This window comes from Hylaeus volcanicus, chromosome 6 (genome assembly GCF_026283585.1).
Source record: "Hylaeus volcanicus isolate JK05 chromosome 6, UHH_iyHylVolc1.0_haploid, whole genome shotgun sequence".
Lineage (NCBI taxonomy): Eukaryota > Metazoa > Arthropoda > Insecta > Hymenoptera > Colletidae > Hylaeus > Hylaeus volcanicus.
Genome location: NC_071981.1, coordinates 21485258 through 21507439, shown reverse-complemented (window position 1 = coordinate 21507439; position 22182 = coordinate 21485258). Strand labels below are relative to the sequence as shown.

General features: G+C 41.6%; 2 protein-coding genes across 2 annotated transcripts in view; one reads left to right on the top strand and one right to left on the bottom strand.

The window, feature by feature from the left end:
• Positions 1 to 14885, bottom strand: part of LOC128877932 (ADP-ribosylation factor-like protein 4C) — a 30665-nt gene extending 15780 nt beyond the window's left edge. Inside the window, exon 1 of the mRNA XM_054125616.1 lies at positions 14563 to 14885. The gene's annotated coding sequence lies outside the window, so the exon portion shown is untranslated. The remainder of the gene's footprint in view (positions 1 to 14562) is intronic.
• Positions 14886 to 16604: 1719 nt separating this feature from the next.
• The window catches only part of LOC128878673 (interleukin-1 receptor accessory protein-like 1-B), a 52622-nt gene continuing 47044 nt past the window's right edge, over positions 16605 to 22182 (top strand). The window contains exon 1 of the mRNA XM_054127059.1: positions 16605 to 17539. Within this exon, the coding sequence (XP_053983034.1) occupies positions 17310 to 17539 (230 nt within the window). The 5' untranslated portion in view covers positions 16605 to 17309. The remainder of the gene's footprint in view (positions 17540 to 22182) is intronic.

Genomic DNA, 22182 nt, shown 5'->3' with positions numbered 1-22182 from the left:
GACATCGTTCCACGACCCTTATCTCGATGGTAATAATAGGCGCTGCCCAGCTAGGCCTATGATTTCTAGATAAGTCACGGGAAGTGGGCGAAAAATCCTGCGGAAAACTCGAGTCTCGAACTTCTGCAAAAATGGTAAATAGGGAGTCGAGGATGAAACGCGAGAAACTCGGATTCCCTCGGAGGTAAGTTCACGGATTATCGGATAGTTGGATGATTATGATATCGTGCAAAGATGGAGATGCAAACAGCAAGAGGAGATTCGGCAGTTGGACGAAGCAATACAAATGGGCAGCAGAAACGAAAAAAAATATATATATATATATACATGTCGAATTGAGTAACCTCCTCATTTTCGAAGTCGGTTAAAAATAATAATAATACTTTATTTACGGGCAATATGCCTTTGAATTTTAGGACTTTCAATTAGGATTTCGGTTAATAATTTTACGTAATAATACATAAGGAATAAAATGTAATTCATCGAATGCGAAGCAATGCGCTCTGAAAACCCATTAAATGATAATTGCTTGAAGTGCCAACACTTATCGTAAGAAACTCCAATTCTCACCTTTCATCACCTGTACTCCACGCTGATAAATTATTTCGAAACTGGGAAATTCAATTGTTCGAAGCCGCCATCGGCCAATTAGCACGCGGAAAATCACAAGCGTGAGTTAATAACTGTGTCGTCGAATGATGTCCCGTGTAAACAGAGAACGTATTCGCGATCCAGGTAAACCGTCGAACGGCGTTGCTCAAGAAATTTGAATTGAATCGCAGTGAAATTGAATGGGTGGCGATCTACTCTCATGGCAGCTTGTATGAAAGTGAACACCCGTAGCTTTCCCAGGGACAAACCGCCGCTAATTCAGTAATTCGTCTAATTAACACCCCGTTTCTCACGAACGGTATCGGCCAACGTTTTCACCGCATAGTCACCTGGGTGCCATCGCAGGTTAACGAGCGTCAAATTCAAGAAACATGGTCGAAATTTAAATGATAAAGTCTCCGATTAAAAATATACAGACATCGTTTGAAATGTAAAGCCTCCATTTAAAATCTCCTGTAAAAATATACAGTCTCTCTTTGAAATATAAAGTCAATATTTATAATCCCTAAAGTGTTCGATCAAGAGTGCAAATAATTCACGCAGTTTAATTCAACGTTAAAACAACCCATCGCGTGTAAAACGCTTTTTAAAAATCGTTCACGTCCTCGAATGCATAACCTTGCGTAAACTGAAAGCCGCTCGCATACTTTGGCAACATTTTTGAGATTTGAGGCCACTGTTCCTCGCCCGAGAATCCTTAGCATTTTCTATTATTAAACCGGACTAGCCTTGACACGATACCAAATTGTTCTGGGCGATCGTGGTTCCCATAAACGCTGCCAAACATTCGGTTCACTTTTGCTGTGGCTGAAAATATTCAAACGCTGCTATTACTAATCTCGCTCGATTCGCGAATATCGTTCGACTTCTTTCCTTGCGAACAAGTAGTCATCGGAGGTTTCTGATGACGCATCTTTTTTACTTTTTTTGAGCGTTGACGACGAGTGTTTGCGCGATATCTTATCGCGATTAAACTCTAATTATCGTGAATCTGGTTGCGTCTTGTTGAATCTGATTGCAAAAGTGTGCGAAAACGTGAGCCTTTTCGAAAGGATTCGTTTCTGAATAAAACTCGAATGCTATGGAATACGTTAGAACGTTAAGAACGTTTTCTTAATTTAGTTCAACGTTTTAACTGTTGACCCAAATAAAAGGAGGGTATACAATCAACGCGACGGTCGTTTAAAAAACGATTTTCCACGGTTTGCTGGCAAGTCTCCACGGCGTGCGACCGAGTGGAAGATCGCTGTTCCGAAAGTATTAATAAATTTTCGTAACAACAGTTCGACCATCCTCTCCTCCTCTTCTTTATTCGCTGTGTCCTTCTCTACGTTTGAAGCTCGTCAGCAAACATCGGAGAATATACGAACTCTACGATAACTGCACGAGATCAGTCCCCGAGCTTGTGCAGTTATGAAGACATTACTGTATTCTGTTTTTAATCATTACACGTGAAATTAATTCGAGGTAAATTCTACAATTATCATACCTTTCTAAAAATTTATACTTTTACAGAATCGGATGAAGAAATTGAGAGTTAAATAAAAGTATGTCTCGTCTTGCAAACAGCGTAGTTATCGTCGAGATTTTCTATATTTGTGCTAAAGGATATGCACTCGCGGCATTAATATTTATCAATGTGCAGTATTGCAGGTAACTCGGAGGCTTCAATCTCCGCGGTTACATGAATAGACTCTTCTCCGTCGCTTTCATTTCCTTATTAGAATTCTCGGTGAATTAAAACGGATTCTGAAACGACGATCTGGATATGCACGAGCGGCGAAAAATAATAACGAGAAATGCCAAGGTAAACTAAAGTTAAAGAAAAATGCTAGCGAAGTAAATTCAGGCTCGCTTCGGATTTATATAAAACGAGGAAAAATATTACTTTACTTTTAGTTTCATCGATTATCCCGACGGTGCACCGAGCGGTGCGCATCCTGCACTGCTGCACGCACGCCGAGGAATAATTGCAGTTTCCGTGTGCGTCTTACGCATTCGTGATTATTATTTTTCCGGTGAAGTGGTCCCGTTCCCGTTATCCCTGCCATTATTAACTGAAATGCGTTGTTACGACGTTTCAGGCTGCATCGCGATGCAGCTACCTTCCTCGGGGATCGAATAATGCACCGAGATACTTAATGATACCGATTTAAGGAGTTTCTGCTTTGTTGAATAAAAAACGACATTTTGTAGCTTCTTCAAGGATCGAATAATGTACCGAGGTATTTAAGGGTGTATTCTGGTTGGAACTTTCAAAAAATCGATTTTTTTTTTTTTAATCTGTGTCTATCGCAACATAGATTTAGCTTCGGACTAGGTAAACTAGATCTGGTTTCTAATCTAGTCTAACCCAAGTCTACTATAATCATCTAGTCTAACCCAAGTCTGCGGGTTGCTCCTCTGGACAGAACATAATCTACCAACGCGTGCTTGAGTTTTTCTGTGCGCGTCTTGGGAATCCAGCGAAATCCAGAATTAAGAAAAAAAAAAGAGAAAAAAAGGAATTGCCCAGTGGAGTTGTGTTCCATCGAGTTGTTCACCCGATGAATTCGTGACGCAGTCAACCGGGATGATGCTCGATAACATACCGTTACACTGATGTAACGTACCTGTCGACCCGTAAACTTACTCTTGCGTACAGAGACACGATGAAAAAGAAGGTATAGCCTTGACGATCGCACGGCCGAAGCTGTGGCGACTTCAAGGATAGACTATCGTCTACGATTAAGGATCGAAAGGATCGAAAGGATATCCCAACGCTCGCGATGGACGTCTTCGATGGCGTACACTTGTGTAGGTAAGTAACTCTCAAATTACCAAGTAGGTACATGCTTCGAACTTTTTTCTGAAGTTGGTCAATTATTAAGAATTTTTTTAGTGGAATATTCGCGAACGATCGTTGCAATAAATTTCGATTGAAAAATTAATTATTCCCGACTTTTAATTACTGAGAGAGAGAGAGAGAGAATTAATACTGTGCCTTTGTGTTCCATTATTCATACCTCTGATTTTAATAGAAATATTTATTTGTGCATTTATGACGATCGATGATATATTCAACATACGTAAAATATACATAATGCATGCCGAATATATTATAAAATTATCGTAATGATAATGTTATTTCATTTTGCATATGTGCAGATACCTTTTGGCTTCCATTTAACACGAGTTTGGTACGTTATTTCGTATGATAATAGATAATTTCAATTTGTAAGGATTGCGACCAGAAAATGTCCGACGATCACGAATTCACGTGCCTTTAACACACTGTTGACCGGCAAGTTTAAATAAACTCCAAAAAACATTATTTATATTTTACCAAAATAACGAATTGAAATGAAAAACCGACAGGACTAAATGTGAATGAGCAAAGCTTTCGCGATATTCTATAGCACCCTGGGTTTCATCAATTGAAATAGATAATGCAAGTGCAGACACGAGTTTTCTCGCGACCGGTCAACAATGTGTTAATTTACGTTTTACTTTCCTTTCCGTTCCCTACCGATTCCGTTACAAATTGTTCCGCGAAATTTAGAGAACATATCCCTACCTTTCCTCCAAATTCTCAGAGCTTAAAGAACAGCTTGCGTATTAAATCTCTCCTCTGATCGCATCGTAGATCGGTAATGTTCGCGCGCCTCGATTCCTCGACGGTTTCGCGTCCAATTTGCAAAATAGAAGGTTCGGCGTTCCGTCGAGCGTCGCGTCGTATTCGAGTTTCGTTTCGTCTGGTTAGGTAACAACGGGACGGAAGAATCGAAACAAAGTCCCCGGGAACGACGAATGCCTCTAACTATCCGTGACCGTGTCACGTGTGAATTTTTACGAGGCGCAGCTACGTTTCTGCATCGATAAATTGATACGGCGCACCAGAAGTGAAAGCGAGGTAACGTCTTGGAAACGAGGCACCTTTATTATATAAAGGCGTCGTTGAACAATAAATCGCGATAGCTTCGCGGATAGGGATTCGCCGTTACGAGCGATTTTACAATTATTCGTACCTGACGCGAGCTGTTCCGATCGCGGATGCTGGACGAAAATGGAATCGATAAAAGCAAGGGGTAGTTTTATTGGATTGGTTTGTCTCTCTGCAGTTCGAAAGATTGTTAAAGGTAAGCCTACCGATGCTAATTTATGACTACAGTAATAACTATACTGTTTACAAGACGAGACATAATTTTGTTTAACTCTCAATTTCTTTATCTGATTCTATAAAAATATAAATTTTCAGTAAGCTATGATAATTGTAGAATTGATCGGGGTAGTCTGGCACGAAACGTAAAAGAGTGATTAACACTTTATTTACCGGGAGCCTATTTATAGGCTTTTTAATTCTAGTATTTAGCTTTTCGAATTTATTTATTCTATTGATGGTTGTCTACTTACAATGTTCAGTTTTTGGAAACAGGCTTGGCTCTTACTAGTAACAATATGGAGGAATTATTGTCAGCCTAGATTGGCATATGCTACTGTCGAAAATTTCTGTTTTGAATTAAAGACTGTTTCTAAATAGCCCGGTATACAAATAATTTATATGTATAAAGTGTGAAGTGGAGGAAGTCGTTTCGACGGGCATTCGACTGTATTTCGCCTCGAAAAACCTCAAAAACCGTGATCTATTCTTCGCTTCTATTTTCAATCAAACAGCAATAACTTTAAATCCTCCATGCCTCGAATCCGCCATTCGCAGGAAAATAATTCCCAAGCATCCTCGAGACGGACCACGCGGAACCGAGCGTAAAAGAAAGGTACGACGATCCCCGTTGATTCGAATTTACTCCGAGATTTCTCCGTTCTCCTATGCAACACTCGAGTCTACTCTGGTAGGGACAAAGATCCCCATGAACAATGGCTGGTACGTCCATTGTTTATTCGCGGCGGAGCATTTTGCACAGCGGCGCCAGATTCTAAGCGTAATGAGCTCAATTCGCCGACAGATATGCTAATAACCGAATTAAGGCTCGTAGCGAGTGACCGACCGCCGCGAAAGGAGGGTGAAAGTTGTCCGATGAATGCGAAAACGTTCGTTAATTAAACTGTAAAACGGAGACGAAAACAGCGGAGCCAGGCATCGTTATGTTGTCGTTAAATACGCGTAACGACGCATAAATCAGGCATTAAAGACGAGGGGGAGAGGTGTTGCGGCAGTTCACGCGGAACTTTCCAAATGGGACATCGTTGGGGAGGTATCGAGGAACAGAGAAATCAACATAAAATCGCGCATTCCGCCAGAAAAAGAAAACAACAGAAGAGCGGTCCCTTTCTTAAGGAAAGCTTAGTCAGACGCGACTGAAATTTCCCGGATGAGTCAGATGGTCGTACAATTAAAATTCGACTCGAATTAGACGCGGCGGTGTCGTCGTACCTCGAACACACTGAATCACGGATTCGCTGTTTTTAACTAGCTCGATCTGGCAGGGTGTATTTCTGGAGTCCTGGCGCCTGTGTCCCGAGTCTCGTCTGCTTTCGCGGATCGAAACCGAGACGGGGGAGAGGACAATCGAAGAAAAACAAAGATTCCCGACGGAGATCCGTCGAGGCGTTTAACGAATGTTCGGGAAGAGAAAGGGCCCTTCGGGCGACGTATTTTAGGCGCACGTGCGTCGATCGCGCGTCGACTTTTACCTTGGCCGAGCTTAATCTAGGTAACGAACAAGAGAAACGAGTTGTCCTTTCTCCGAAAGGACCGTTAGCCTGATTTCCACCACGTTTCGGATATGTAGGAAGCGAAACAGGTGCTCGTCTTACGGGATCATGCAAAATCCGACGGAAATGCACTGTCTGCGAACAGCCGTCCGATGTTGAACGCGCATGCTAGTACGAGGCGATAGAGAAAGGGCTCGTTTCGAAGGTATACGAAAACCACCGAGCAGATTAGGGTGGAGCTTGCACGTTGCATAGTTTTATGAACGCGACACGATGGCAGGGATCGAGACGAATCCAACCACCTAAACGATATTAGATCGTCCTAAAAGTTTATGGCACTTATACTCCTGCTACCGTTCTCGAAAGTCTGGTATATAATTGTCCGTATTTCTGGAATTCGATTCCGAGACGAATACAGATGAAACGAACTCGTATACATGTATACATGGATATCACGCAAACTATGAGAGTCTCTTAGGGTAAGCACGAACGCGCAGTAAAATTAACATACAGATACGTAGATAAAATAGGATACCAAAAGGATAGACATATATTTAAGATACATATTGTAAAAATTGTAAAGAAAGACAGTGTAAACTGAAAAACTGTACCCATGCACTTCAAATAAACTATTGAATCAAAAAGATCACGAACACAGTTTTTGGTACGAACTTATGGGACGACCTAATACTATGGACCGTAATACGAAAACTGCCACTAATCTGACGAGAAAATATTATCGGCACCGTAATTGCCGGGTCGATTAGGAAGCATTTCTGAGCAATTCGACTGGCTAGTCCCCTTTAAGTCTTCGGTCAGAAATCGCGGCGATTACTCGAAGGTTGTTACAGCATAATAGAGATTAGAGAAGCAGACAGGCTCCCATTAGCTGCCGCGAAGGGGACTTGTACGGAGCAACAGATTGCACTCGGAACATTGTCCGTCCACGTTCGTACGAACGTTCAACCTTTCGTTTGACGTTTCGTCGGTCGTTTAGTCGCGACAACCTTTAATTCGGTTATTAGCATTTGCGCTCGCGAATTCAGGTCCGTTAAGCTTCTCGAGACCCTCTGCGTGCAAAACGGAGAACAATAGACCTTTTTTCAGTCTCTTAAACCTCCGCAGCTTTCCAAGTTACCTATTCCGGCACGTTAGTTTAGCGGAAGCAAGACGTTCACCCGTGGCTTGGTCGGATTGTCCGGAAAAAAATGACTCAACGTTTTATTGGACGAAGACAACGATGTTTAATTAACTCCGACCTGGGAATACATTGGAGAAGATTTACAGAAGAAGGTTTTCATTTAATGTTCTAGAAATCTATATTCTATATTCCATATTTTTTTTTTTTTTAGCTCTTAAGATCCTATAGGATCCATTTCGTTTTACAATTTTTACAATACAGTGGTGATACAAATAACGTACAATTAATAGACTATATTTTTAAATGGATAGAACAGTCTTTAAAAAAGGAAAAGATTCGCAGACAAGCTTTGATGTTCGGCTCGGCTATAAATACATATATCAATTTTTAATGGCAACTAAATATTCCATACATCTATCGATGAGACATGACCCTTGGTGTTGACCACTCCAAACTCATTAATGGTTAAAATTAGTTCTAATCACCTGGCGCTCACGCTATTTTGGGCCATCCTGACCCTCGAACAAGGCTACCTCTTACAATTAATGACTAGGTTAGTAAATTTGTGAGACCCTCGAGGATTTCAAAACCGATCGGAACAAGGACATAGAGGTCTCTAAACAGGTTCATCGACTACTAATCTTTAACAACAAAGCGTACAAGATGCTCCCAGATGAGCTTAAGCGTCTTCAGTCTTCGTCAATTAGAAGTCTACCAGATAATGTCTAGAATAGAGAATTTGTAGAAGCCCGGAGGCCTTCAAGACTGATTAAAGCACGACTATATTCTAAGTGTTGGTGTGATTATGATTATCAGAGCATTGATCACATTGTTTGGCAGTGTACACTCTTCGAAAGGGAGAAAGAGTCAAACTGTTACAGCAACTCTGTAAACTTAAATTATATTTGCCCATCAATATGTCTGTTTTGATTACTAAACCGAACGTTGCGGCGTGTATTTGTGTTATGTCTTTTTTGAAGAACTGTAATATCAATGCATAATTCCAGCCATGTTAACAAAATTTAGTTCTACACATACATCGTCAACAACATGTAAAGCGAATAAATCTCTCCTTTGAGATTTAAAAGCTTCAAAAATAAAAAAGAAAAGCACGACCATACGAGACTTTGAACAAGTTTGACTACTCTCAATTTCTAAACAACCTTCACACCTATCTCTTAAGATTCTTCATCTTCTATCATCGACTACCAGTCTCCGTCAGCCACTATGCAGATTCTCGAATTTGTGCAACTCGAAACTGAGCCTCGAAACCGATCGAAACGAGTAGATAGGAGGCATCGAACAGTTTCGACGAGACCCTAATCTTTAACGACGTCCCTGTCGGTGCATTTGAGATGATTAAAAGCATGTTTGGTCCGGGGAGTTTGGTGGCTGGGATCGCGATCAGCAATGTGGATCGGTGTGTCAGTGTTGCAGCTGGCAACGAGGCTGGTCCCCTCGGTGCTGGTACCACCGTATCGGTGGTGTTATCGACTGGCACAGGCGCGCATGCGTTCGAGCCAACCTCATCCTTCCACGGGACGTCGACGAACAGCGACGACGTCGTTTCCAGGAGACCGTTAAATTGTCTAAACAAATGGTACCCCGGGTCCTCTGTATCCTGGTTACCATGGCTCCGTATTAAGCGCCCAAACACTCGACGGCTCGCTTGTTGCCATCCGAATGCGAGAAATTGCATCAGAATATTCGTCGGTGGAGCTCGTTCGGCTTTGGCGATGTTCTACTCGACGCGCATCCATGGGGTCGAATGAAAAATAAGCGACACAGGACGAATGTTTTGTGCCTCGACCGCTTTTCAACGTCGCGCCGTTTGCGGAAAGGTCCTCGAGAAACTTAAAGAAGCATTCAGAACCGACGGGAATCGTGCTGAATAACGTCGAGTAATTGCGCGATCGGATTACATTTGTTTCCATTCGTTTCGTTGCCTTCTGTCTGTGCGAAGAGCGACGCACCGTCGCCCGAAAATATTGATTTTCTATACCGTGTCGTGATAATTGAAATACAGCCGGGGATAACGTGACGCTATGTAACCGTCGTTCTTCATTTGTATTTAGAACGGGCCACTCGACGTTTTTCTTTCGCGTTTAGGTACGCAGCGTTATCGTTTGCTCTCGTCGCTCTTACGTTCCTTGGCGACGACCTTTATCGCGACGGTAGTCATTTGTTGTGAATCGCGTGACCAATAACAAATCTGATTCGACGTCAAACCTAACTTGCCGAGCACGGTATTATATGCGACGGAGGTCAAATAAAGGAGCCTACGTCGTTAGATACCCTTACCAAACATACCAAGAAAGAACTGGAAGTCGATAAACAGTGCAAACGAATTTATTTATCGATATAATCTAGTCTAATCTTGGAAGCAAGGTATAAATCAACAGACAGCGCACTTTATCATTGATTCCTATTTAATCTTCCTAGGCCTGGATTCTCTGAAAAGTATCACGCCAAGTGCAACGTGTGCACCACGTATCGATGTTATTACACAGGACGATAACGAAGAATAATCTTCTTCTCGGGATCGATTCCTCATGCAAAAAGAAATCGAAACTTTGGTTATCTTTCAATATGACGCTTCGTTATCTAGGTACGAGCGATTATTGTTCGCTGGTGTGACTCGGGGCACGCGTCCGCGTATATATATATATATATATATATACAGGGTGTCCCAAAAAGGTTGTAACACCTTGAAAGGGGTGGTTTGGGAGGTGATTTGAAACAACTTTTTCCTTAGCGAAAATGTTGTCCGAGGCTTCGTTGAGGAGATATTAACGGAAAACAGTGACCAATCAGAGCGCGAGTACGCTGGTGGAGCGGCCGCGGTAGCGTATCACCGCGGCCGCTTAGCGCGTAGCCTACGCTCCAACGGAATACGCGCGCTCTGATTGGTCGGGGTTTTCGCTTAATATCTCCGTAACGAAACCTCGGACAACATTTTCGCTAAGGAAAAAGTTGTTTCAAATCACCTCCCGAACCACCCCTTTCAAGGTGTTACAACCTTTTTGGGACACCCTGTATATATTTCATATGTCTCGTAAATGGATATATATATATTATACTTATACTATATATACTATACTATATTATATGTGTATATATTATCATATATATATGTATTATCATTACATACACATATGACATATACATATATATATACTAGTCTGTGCGCACTTGCGCCGTGAGTGGACGAAATATTCCTAACTTCGAGTTCGGGATTTTGCTAAAAGTTTTCTAGTAACTTTCTTAGGGATTTAGATCTCCTTATACATTATACCTTTCAATCGATTTTCTACTCGAAAATCCCAACGAATCGGTATCGCAACGATCTTTGATAATCCCCTGGCCGACTCCCATTTCTATTCTGTTTGCAGATCCTTCGGTATGGAAGAGTTTGAGAAACACGCTGACCAAGCAACGCTCGAGTCATCTGAAATTTCTGTCGGATCGATGGTCGACTGGCGGCCGTATTTACGCGGCAAAAGCAATCTGGGAACTTCCAACCGGTCATCGGGAGTTCAGTAATCGCAAAGTGCAACACCGAACGGATTCTGTCGACCGTGCGAGCACGGTGATGCGGGGTTTCGATCCTCTCGCTCTCTTTAAACCTGCGTCTCTTCGTTCTATGTGTAGCGAACAAAAAGCGCTGCGTACCCGTGACTGGTCGCGAAACTGTCGAGCTACGATTTCTGGCAATGAGCTTAGCTGCACAGAGAACTATTTTCGCGAAAATTCAGGGACCTAAACACCGTATAAATTGTCTCGGTACTTTCTGTAATGTTCACTCGTTATTTATGAAAGATTATGTATAAAGTACTAGCTCGTTGATTTTTATCGATCTGGCATTGAAAATTTGCACACTACATGGCAAGAGCCTGTTGATAACGAGGGCGATTACATAATTGATTAAAAAAGGGAATTTATTAAAAATTTGTTCGAATTTAATGTAAAATAAACGACATTAGTTTCCAGTTCACCTAATATTTCTAAATTTTAAAATACCAAAAATTTGTATATATACGGTAAACTGTGAATCTGAATAAAAAAGATGGAAAACTCTCGCGTACCAGGATTAATAGTTGAAGATTCAGCGATGTCTGTAACAAGTTGTTAAAGCGTTAACGATGAAAGGATCAAAGTTAACGTTTAACGCATCATCTGTAAACCAGCCTTTAACATCGCGGAAAAGACAAATGTCCAAGCCATGACTTTTAACCTTGTGCTCGTGCATGTATGCATCATTCTTTGACGGTTCCTAGTTGCGCGAGTAATTATCGGAAATCCATTACTTCTGAATGAAAAGTCTTCCACGAGCCTCGCGTTCCCTCCCCCTCCCCCTTGGATCCGCGATAATCCTGGATCCGACTTAGCGATCGCAAATTTACAGATTTTTTCCGATTACCGTTGGTTCGACGAAACGATTAGGACGACTGTTGCGCGACAATGAGAGCGAGGCAATCTTTCGGTAGTTGATACGATTCTTGCGAGGAATACAATTCATTAGGAAATTTTATATGTATTTAAATTGGGAAACTTGTAATTACATTTATCGCGTGGGTAACCTTCCTCGAAACATCCGTCAATGTTACACGTGAATGATACGGTCGTTACATTTATGAGGACGATTAAGGGCGGCCCGTAACGTCCGAGCAATTACCGTAACACGGTTATGTGTATGCAGATGCAGGACTGGCAACACGATACGAGTCGACACCACTATCAAAACATGGCCGAGAACGGCGACCGTTTTCTCTGGCCAGCTTCACCCACAGATCACGATTCGCGATACGTTCAATTTAGAAACCATTAAGACTGTATAAGGAGATCCAACTCCCTAAGAAAGTTACTAGAAAACTTTTAGCAAAATCCCGAACTTGAAGTTATGAATAATATTTCGTCCACTCGCGGCGCAAGTGCGCACAGCCTTCTATATATATATATATGTATATGTCATATGTGTATGTAATAATAATACATATATATGTATATGTCATATGTGTATGTAATAATAATACATATATATCCATTTACAAGCATATGACATATATACAGGATGTCCCAAAAATGTTGTAACACCTTGAAAGAGGTGGTTCGGGGGGTGATTTGAAACAACTTTTTCCTTAGCGAAAATGTTGTCCGAGGCTTCGTTGAGGAGATATTAACGGAAAACAGTGACCAATCAGAGCGCGAGTACGCTGGTGGAGCGCCCGCGGTAGCGTATGAGCGCGGCCGCCTATCACGTAACCTACGCTCAACCGGCATACTCGCGCTCTGATTGGTTCGGGGTTTTCTGTTATTAACTCCTTAACGAAATTTCGGACAACATTTTCACTAAGGAAAAAGTTGTTTCAAATCACCTCCTGAACCACCCCTTTCAAGGACCTCCAACATTTTTGGGACACCCTGTATATATCGTAGTCTGTGCTCACTTGCGCCTCGAGTGGTAGAAGTATTCATAACTTCAGCTCGGGATTTTGACTACACTACACAGTTAGGACTCCTTATACAGTCTTCATGTTAGAAATGTAACTTTATTGTTGGGCAAAGACAGGGGGCACCACCAGTGACGCACTTAGGACACTACAAGGGGTCAAGGAAGCAACCCCTTCTCTGATTGCGAACAGTAATGGGCAAAACCCTAAGCTTCGAATAAATCTGAAGTTTGCCGCGTTTCCTTCTTTGGAAAATGTTCGAAAGAGGAAATGGAACAAACATGTCGGCAAACTTCAGATTTATTCGAACCCTAGGCTCTTGCCCTTCTCTGATTGCGAATGTTCATTTCTTTAACCCTTAACATGGGGGAAGGGACGGGGTGTCATTCGAGTAGAGATAAGACTACCGATAACAAAATGTCCATATCAACTTCCCTCTCCCAGAGTGTAGTGAAATTGAAAAATGTAATTTCATTACACTCTATGAATAAAATTGTAAACATCTTATACTTCATTCGTGTCGTTTTTAAAATTAAAAGTCACATCTAACAGTAGAAAGCGACAATTACTTTGCATTTGTTTTAACATCGAGACCTAACAAGGTTCTTACCAAATTATCGCTAAGCATAATTTTCATACAAATTTTGTTAATATTAATTTTTCTAAATACTACTTTCTATATATCTACCGAAAGTATCAAAGTTTAATGGTTTCGAGATTTCGAGTGTTTAGGTATAAAACATCGAACTCTTAGGAAGTATATCAACAACAAATGCTACGCAAAGTTCTGCACGTGATGCGACACGAGTCGCGTTTATAGAACGATTGAATATTTATAAAGCGTGGCAATGACTCCGTCTGAATGCTAAATCCACTCCGAGTACATCTGATAAATACACCGAAGATGCTTACGTTGCGAGAAAATTCTCAAAATCGACCGGAGCTTTTTCAATCCTATGCGTAAGCTAAACTCGAAACTTCCCAACGTGAAACCCGTTTAAATGTGATCAACTGATCAAGTGACTATACCGGAATGCTAACAAACAGATTTCGACAGATTGTTGCAAGATATTTTCGATGTACAATGTCAAATATGAAACATCAACATCGTCGGTTTTAGACGAGAATAAAAGAAGATTTACTTCAGTTCTATTTACTCCAAATATAAACTTATGTATTTGAATCGATTTGTAAATATTATCGCACGACGAAACGCTAAAACGAAAGAATGAAATCAACAGATCTCGATATTTTTGTTAATTAAATTCGAAGAATAATGTTCCCAACGCTACTTGGTGGTAAAAAGAAAAGCGACCATGCCGATACTTTTGTCCTCTCACGTACGTGTTATTTTCTATGAAGGCGCAGCATCCGATGATATTTCTACGACTTCGTCGAGTAAAGACCACGGAGAACAGGTACTCATTCATAAGGCACGGCAAGAGGAACGTAATAACCTTGATTACTCTACGAAGCTGTCACATCGGCGTGCAGCCACCGCCAGAGATTCATTCACGCGCGATCTCAATCGTGCGACCCCGCCAACGAATTAACAATGGACCCGCGATTTACCGACGCGTAACAGTTGACAGGATCGGCCTAAATAATCGCGATTGTTTCCATCTGAGTGAGGATTTCTTTCACCGTGTTACATAATACGCGATTTCGACGTTGCGAAATTTGTTCGTTAAGAGAATCGTAACTCACCATTTTTTCTGCAGAAGTCGTTATCCGAAACGTTAGGGGCACTCACAGCTACGCTGACTATGGATGCACAGAACACGTTACATCGACTTTGACACACTTTTCGGAGTCTACGCGGAAGACCGGTCGAGATTATCGCTCCCGGGAGCGAAAGGTTCGAACGATATCGCGGTCGACTGTTACGCGAAAACACTCGCGAACAGACTGACGTTCGATACCGCGATGGGTTTACGCGGACGACATCAAAGCATAACAAAACAATCCTCTGCCGGTTGACATTTACAAGCACCGCCCCGCGACGTCCTTCCACCCCGAGCTCTCGAAACAGACTGGCTGCCACCGTCTCGAGCTCTACACTATTTCCGCCAAGCATCGCTAGGCGGCGCCACGGGACAACGCCACGGCGCACTCGAGCGCCAATCAAGCGCCATCCATCGAACGGTCCTCCAATCAGAACGAAGCAGCCTACGTGCCGAAATTCACTTTGTAATATCTACGGGGTGTCTAAGTATTTTCTGCTGCGAAATCTTGTTACGAATATTGATTAATGAAAAGATTACCTTTTAACGACGCAGAGAGAACGTCTTAAACGAAAAAATAGTTATCTATAGCATGAAAATGAAAATTTGTATCGCTTTATTACATTTTTATGAAATTCTTCGTGTTAACGAGAGATCGGAAAACTTGTTACGATCTGGCTGATATTGCTTGTAATGTTTCATACGTTATATTTTGTGTGTCTCGGAATATTCTTCTTGTTCTATGATATGGTATATGGGTGATTGTACGGAATCTTTTATGCAAGATTGACGAGTAGAAGGTGTAGAATCAAGCAAATCGCCCTATACAAGTGACTTCAGTTTTATAGGCTGTCGCAAGCTGTCGGCATTCCCCTCCTAAGAAGCGACAGACCATTCGAGTCAATTGTTCTTAAATAATATAAATTGAAGGCTAAGAAAGCAGGGTTGCCAAAAGCGCGGAGATCTCCGCGTTTTCAGCAGAAATGCGGAGATCAGAGATGCCAGATTTGATTCCGCGAATCTCCGTGTAGACGGTGGCGCCGTCTATGTTTCTATTCCCACAGCTTATGCACATAACTCTCTGCCCTACTCGCTGTCGCCCTTCTCTTTACTAAACTATCTTTCTTTCTTTTTCTTTATTTAAACATTATGTAGTCCTAACGGACTGTTTACACATTTCTTGAAACATACGTCTCCTTAATATGAAGGTACACACATAGCTCTGTGATATAAAAATATAACTCTTCCAAATGTAGTATTACTTGTCTAACTTATCTCTTAATTCTTCTTAATGCTTAAATAACACAATTACATATTTGGTAGATGTTGCATTTACATCTGAGTATATCGTATAATATTATATTAAATTAACCAGTCCTTGTTATTTTTGGTACTCCAAGAAAAAAAACATGGCAAAACAAAATAAAATGATATAAAGTAAAACAAAATAAACTTTTTTTCTTTTTTCTATCTAATCCTTATCCTATATTGCAATCACGTTTAATAATTTTCTTACATTTCTCCATTTACATTTCTATCCTTTAAACCTGCTTTACCGCCTCCCTCTTTAAAAAAAAAAAAATCATGTAACAGTAATGGAGCAAAATGAATCGTGCACAATTCAGTAATGTAACGTAAAACATAAAATATTGTGTATGTATTACTTATTAATAAAGCGAAAGAAACTTTTGGGACAACCTAATAGATTGCGCATCTGCAAAATTGCAGATATTAAGGCTGTTAGCGATCGCACGTATTCTTGTAACACAATTGTTTAACATAAAACTTTATCGAAAAGATATAACATTGAAATTAAACCAACACTTGTTTCCTCGGCTTCCGATGGTGCTGCCAGTGGTTCGCCAGCGCCATTTGTCCAGTAAGGTGGCGCCGCTCGTCGATAAATTGTTAGGTTCGTTGAGCCGCCACAGCTGCAAACACTGCGCATGAGAGTTATTTGTTTATGGCGCCTGCGCGTAATCTTCTTAGGAGTCATGCGAAGAAAAACTGACAGTAAGCCGCCGGCCCCCATCGTGCATGCTTCGTAGTTACGCGTAATGATAGTTTGCGGCGAATGTACGTTCGTGAGTTGACTAGTTGATCGTTTAATATTTATTCTTTTTTACGGGAAAAGCATAGTTTGTTCGAATCGATTCTGTGTGTTGTAACGTGACAAGTGATACCCGAGTGCAACGTTCCAAATGCTTTTCAAAACGATTCGCGTGACTTCGATATTTGTCGAGAAGCGTTAACATTCGAATTTATTGGAAATTTCGTCGGAATCGAAAGGACTATTAAATATTGAACGAAGATTTATCGAAAAGAATGTACTTGAAAGAGGCGAGTAAACGGTCGAATAGTTTGTCGGTTCACGCGTAACGGACGTGCACCGTACCCGACCCATTCGAAATCTCGACAAGTAAACACGCAGCCTCGCGTCCAGGACGAAGTGGTTTGTGTTTGACGACAAATATTGCGAGGATCGGTCAAGCTTGTTCGTCGACGTGTACTCGTAACCGACGAGAGTCTTTCTTCTTCCTTCTCCCGCGTAACAACACGTTTTTCCGCGATCGGTAACGGAGCCGAGATATATCGATATCCTTTGACGGCGAAACGTGTGCATCGATATATCGTGGGAACGCGATTTCCATTCTGAGAAATCGATCATGGCGGTTCTTGGATTCGCGAAACGCGGGCTTTGAAGTGTTTTCTTCGTAAACTATTTCTTCGATGAAGTCTCGGAAAATGACGACACCGGTGGAATGTGGCCTGATCGTTCTTTCGTTTCTGACCACGATCTGCCAAGCCAACGAATTGAAGGACTATTGTTCCATGCACAAATTCGACAATTTGCCAGGTGGTTTGAGATTCACGAAGGAGGTCGTGTCGACGGAATATGCCAACATCGGAACGTTCAAAGCCCTTCATTGCTGTCTACGGGGCTATAGGAGCATCGAATGGTGAGTCAATGGTGTTTTCATTAAAAACTTTAAAATTAGTTAGTTAGTTTAAACTTCATAAAAAAAAAAAACGAAATTTACATTAATTTATAAATAATTAATACTTCGTGGAATTTCTTTTTGATTTTATAATTACTTCAACTCTTCTAGGTTGTAATTAATTAAATGTCGATGTTATTCGAGGTGGGATCTTCTTCCACTACTCTATTACAGCATTTTTTAAGACTTTTTTACTAGAAATTTCATGTTTGCTAATTTATACGAAGCAATAAACTGATGTGTTTATGTTACAAACTCTACTGTAAATGGTTCGTTATAAGAACCGTACGAATACTTGTTTCTTCTTTATTTCTGCCGGTTTTTCATATTTTCTTGTTAATTTTGCAAATTATATAAACTAGTAATTGTTTCTCGGACTATATCTGCTCTAGGGATTTTCGAGAATATGTAAAATATCATTGGTTATAAAAAAAAAAAGTTAAGAAACTACAATTTCACACAAAAGTTTTTTTGTAAATTGATCGATGTACGAATACATTCTACACTCGCTGTATAATTAATCGTATCGAGCTTAAAAGAAGTATCGTACGCGCATTTGCGAATATGTCGCGACTTAATAAAAAGAATGCGAACACGGATATCGATGCGCTGAAGTCTGCAAACGTGAATAAGAAATAATTGGTTTCGTCGAAGATGCATCGACCGTAACGTTGCGTTCGAAATGTTTGAATCACGAACGCGCGTTTGTTTTCGTGAGACAAAGGTTAAACGACGCGACTCGTCGTTCGAGCAATTGATATACATATTCTTGGACGTCGCGACGCGAGCATAACTTGTTTCCATTTCTTGGCTGGTGACCTCGACGAAGGGCGACGAAAAAATCATGCGTCGCGATCCTCCCGACGAGCCGGATGTATCGCGAACAATTTCCCATGGTTTCGTTTCTGTCTTCCGAGTTACGCTTTCGAGGGCCAATTTGAATGGCATGTCCGACATTCGTGCAAGCTGATGCAATTTCTCGCCATTTTTTTCTTTTTTTTGCCCGAGTTGGCGAATACCTGGAAACCCGCGCTTCTCGCTCTCGTGGAACTAATCCATTTATGGAACGAACTTTTTTTTCTCTCTCTCTCTTTCTCCATCGTGTCGCTGGAAGAATACGTTAAACCGGTTATTAAGTCCGCCATACGGCACGCTCGACTCGAACAAACACAGTTTCCGGCAAAGTGCACGGACGGCGAAACATAATGAAAATTCGCGCAGAACGAATCGAGTTCTAAAAACTAAACTAAACGATGCTTTAGACCTTTGGAGTGCTGAGATGGGCAAAACTCTAGGCTTCGAATAAATCCGAAGTTTGCCGATATGTTTGTCTCGTTTCTTCTTTCGAATATTTTCCAAAGGGTTTTTGCCCGTCTCTGGTCCGAAGGAGAGTTTCCGAGAATGATCATCGACGTTGTCGTCGGAGCGTGTCGAATTCCACGATAAATGCAAGTAGAAGAGTGTGCATTCGCACGCCCGGTCATTTTCGCTCGCTTGTACTGTACCGAGTACGAGAGATGGAAATCGCTCTAGGGGGTCTCAGTTCGAGACGCTTGTTCGACTGTCTCTCGGTAACCGCAAGCAAGGCGCAGCCTAACAAAGAAACGTTTCCGAGAAGCATTCTCAAGGGTTCGGTCGGTGCCGATTTGCCCGAATCCCTCGCCTTGTCTCGCTACGCCGTGCTGTGCCCTGGCCTTCGGTGCCGGGAAGTTTATTATTCGCGGGACAAAGTGGAAGTTCACCCTCATTGTACTCGTCCAGGTGTCACGGTATATTTATTCCACGCATTCGCCGCTCGAGAGGCCGTGGCTAGTCGTCGAAAAGTTGTCGGCCGACGAACGCGTGCCGTGCGAGAACTCTTTTGGCTAGTCCACACCTGTTACGTCTCTATCGAGCACGTCCAACTCCGGAGCACCCGAGGAGCTGTATTTGGCAACGATGTTCGACTTTGTTTTTGTTAAATATCTTCGTGGATAGGAAAAATAAACGACTGTTCGTATCGGCTTCTACAGAGCGAGTGTTTACTACGTGCTCGCACATAAAGAAAAAGAAAAAAAGTATCTCCGCGCGCTTAACGTATGCGCCTATTGTGGCGCTTTCGCTTATATTTAAATTTATTTATTATATTCTAACACACCTCCTTAAATTTAAATTCCATCACCTTTCTTATATAGTTCCTTTTACATTTACAGTATTAGGTTGTTCCAAAAGTTTCTTCCGTGACTTGCACTCAGTTATGTCGTGTGACAGTGTTTCTATAAATAGACAACCTAATTTCTTAGATGTTAATGTTGTAACAGTAACGGAGGAAAATGAATCGTACCCAATTCAATAACGTAACATTGGACATAAAATATTGTGTACGTATTACTTATTAATAGACTGCGGATCTTTATGCAAAATAAAATCTTCGCGAACGTGCCTAAAAAAATTGAACCTAAATAGGAATTTCTTTTATTCTGCAAATATTGTAACGTGAACTTTACTTTCAATCTTTTTTATATTCTTGCATATTGCTTGCATCTTGTAGTTTCTTGGACATTCGCATTTCCTATAAATGCATAAAGATCCGCAGTCTACTTATTAATGAAATGGAAGAAACTTTTGGGACAACCCGATACATATTTATTTTAATTTATACGTAGCTTAATTTTAGTTTTATTTTCCTCCATTTGCCCAAGTGATAGTCGATACTTGACGATCCTTGGCAATTTGTCGCTCTTGGTTCGTTTCGTTTCGTTTCGTTCAACTTAGCTCGGTTTGCGGCGAGAATTTTAAATGGAAATTACGAACTGTAATTTGACGAATCTCCCTTTGCGAATGACTCGCAAGGTAATCGTGGGAGAAGAGTGCGTAGCACAGGACACGGCACGGCACGTAACTTTGAAAGGAAACAAGTCGTCGTTGTATCTCGATTGGAGGGAAAGTTGGAGTCCGCGTACCCGCGTGTCCTGTGTTCGTCTTATGTGGCCTCGCGGCCTGGATAATGACAAGTTAGAGAAAGAGAACCGTAATTTCACATTGCAAAAAGGAATATGCCGCTCGGTCGCGGCTTCTGGACTCGTTCTGTCCGTTCGCGGAATGCGTTGAAACGATTGCTGAAGATGTCCAAAAGACGGTGGATCATAAGATGGAGAGATAACTGATCTTTTTGCGTCGCGTAAAATTGACGACCGTTTTACCTAGATTAGAGATGGCGTGAACTGCTAATTTCGAATCACGAGTGATTCGATCACGTTCGTTCTCAATCACGATGATTTTTGTAATTCGTGATTCTTCGTGATCGCTTCTGATTGGTAGAGAACATTCACTTTTCACAAATTATGTTGTTCTTAGATTATATATGTATTATAATATGGTCTAGAAGCAACGTTTATATAATTTTAATACAATTTACATTTGACTCATTTTTTGTAGTTTCTCGAATTTCCGCTAAGGGAAGACAGCGAGACACTAACGATAACAATTAACACGAACCGCTTCTGAAACGCCATCTTCCGGATCACGGTCGTGATCGAAGTTTAATTACGACTGCGATCGTGATTGTGTGATCACCGTGAAAAAAAAATATACAAGTCGAATTGAGTAACCTCCTCCTTTTCGAAGTCGGTTAAAAAAATTACTGTTAGTGATTTTTCAAGCCATCCCTAACCTAGATCAGATTAGAGTCCTTTGGAAATGGTCGATGGTTCCGCGTTGGCTACTTCTTTGTTCCGTCTGTTTTCTAACTATTCGTAGAATAAATGTTGCGATTTGAATGATATGACGAAAGAATGTTTTTATCGGTACATTGTCGTATCGGTGTGCATAGCTTAGGTTAGTCGAAAAGGATGACGTAACTGTACCGTTGCATGCACATTGGACGACGAATGCGAATGCACGTAGAAAATGTTCCGTCGATGTGCGAGGCGTCGGTGCCGACGTCACCGGATGAATGGAATTTCCTCGAATTTGTCGATAGTTCAATGTGTACGAGACTTAAATTTTTTCCCGACATCCGAGACAAAGTTTTTCGATCGAACGACCTCGCAAACTTTTCTGCGTCCATCCCGGTTCTCCCTGGCAGCTTTTCTCCAATTTCCGCGTGAAAGCGCGAATCGACTCAAAGGAGAATTTTCTATTCCGTCGCTCTCTCGGTTGATGTTACGCGATACTCGTGTGTGATGAAACGTGAACACCGTCGCTGTGGCGATGCGATTGAATTTAAGGAAAAGTACCCAGCTGTGGCTCGGGAAAAGGGGATCCCGAGTCTTGGTATGGCGGTGTTTCGGCCGTTATCGATGGAAATGCAAAAGCGGTGCATTGCCAAAGCTGCAAAAAGTAAATGTCGCGTGTTGTTTATTTTTCCACGGCCAGCCGGTGGACAAGGTTTTCCTCCGTGAGAATTAAATCGTTTCTTCTTTTTGACTCTCTCGATCAGTGTCTCGATCGCGATCGGGAAAATGCTCGCCTGGTCGTATTCGATCGCACATTGTTCTTTTTCAAACGTTAAATCGGCTCGGATGCCTGCTCCGAGCTGAAATTAATGGAAAAATTGAGACCCTTGCGAAACCTCGTCGTTGCATAGTGCATTTCTGCGTCGATCTTTTTTACGCGGAGGCCAA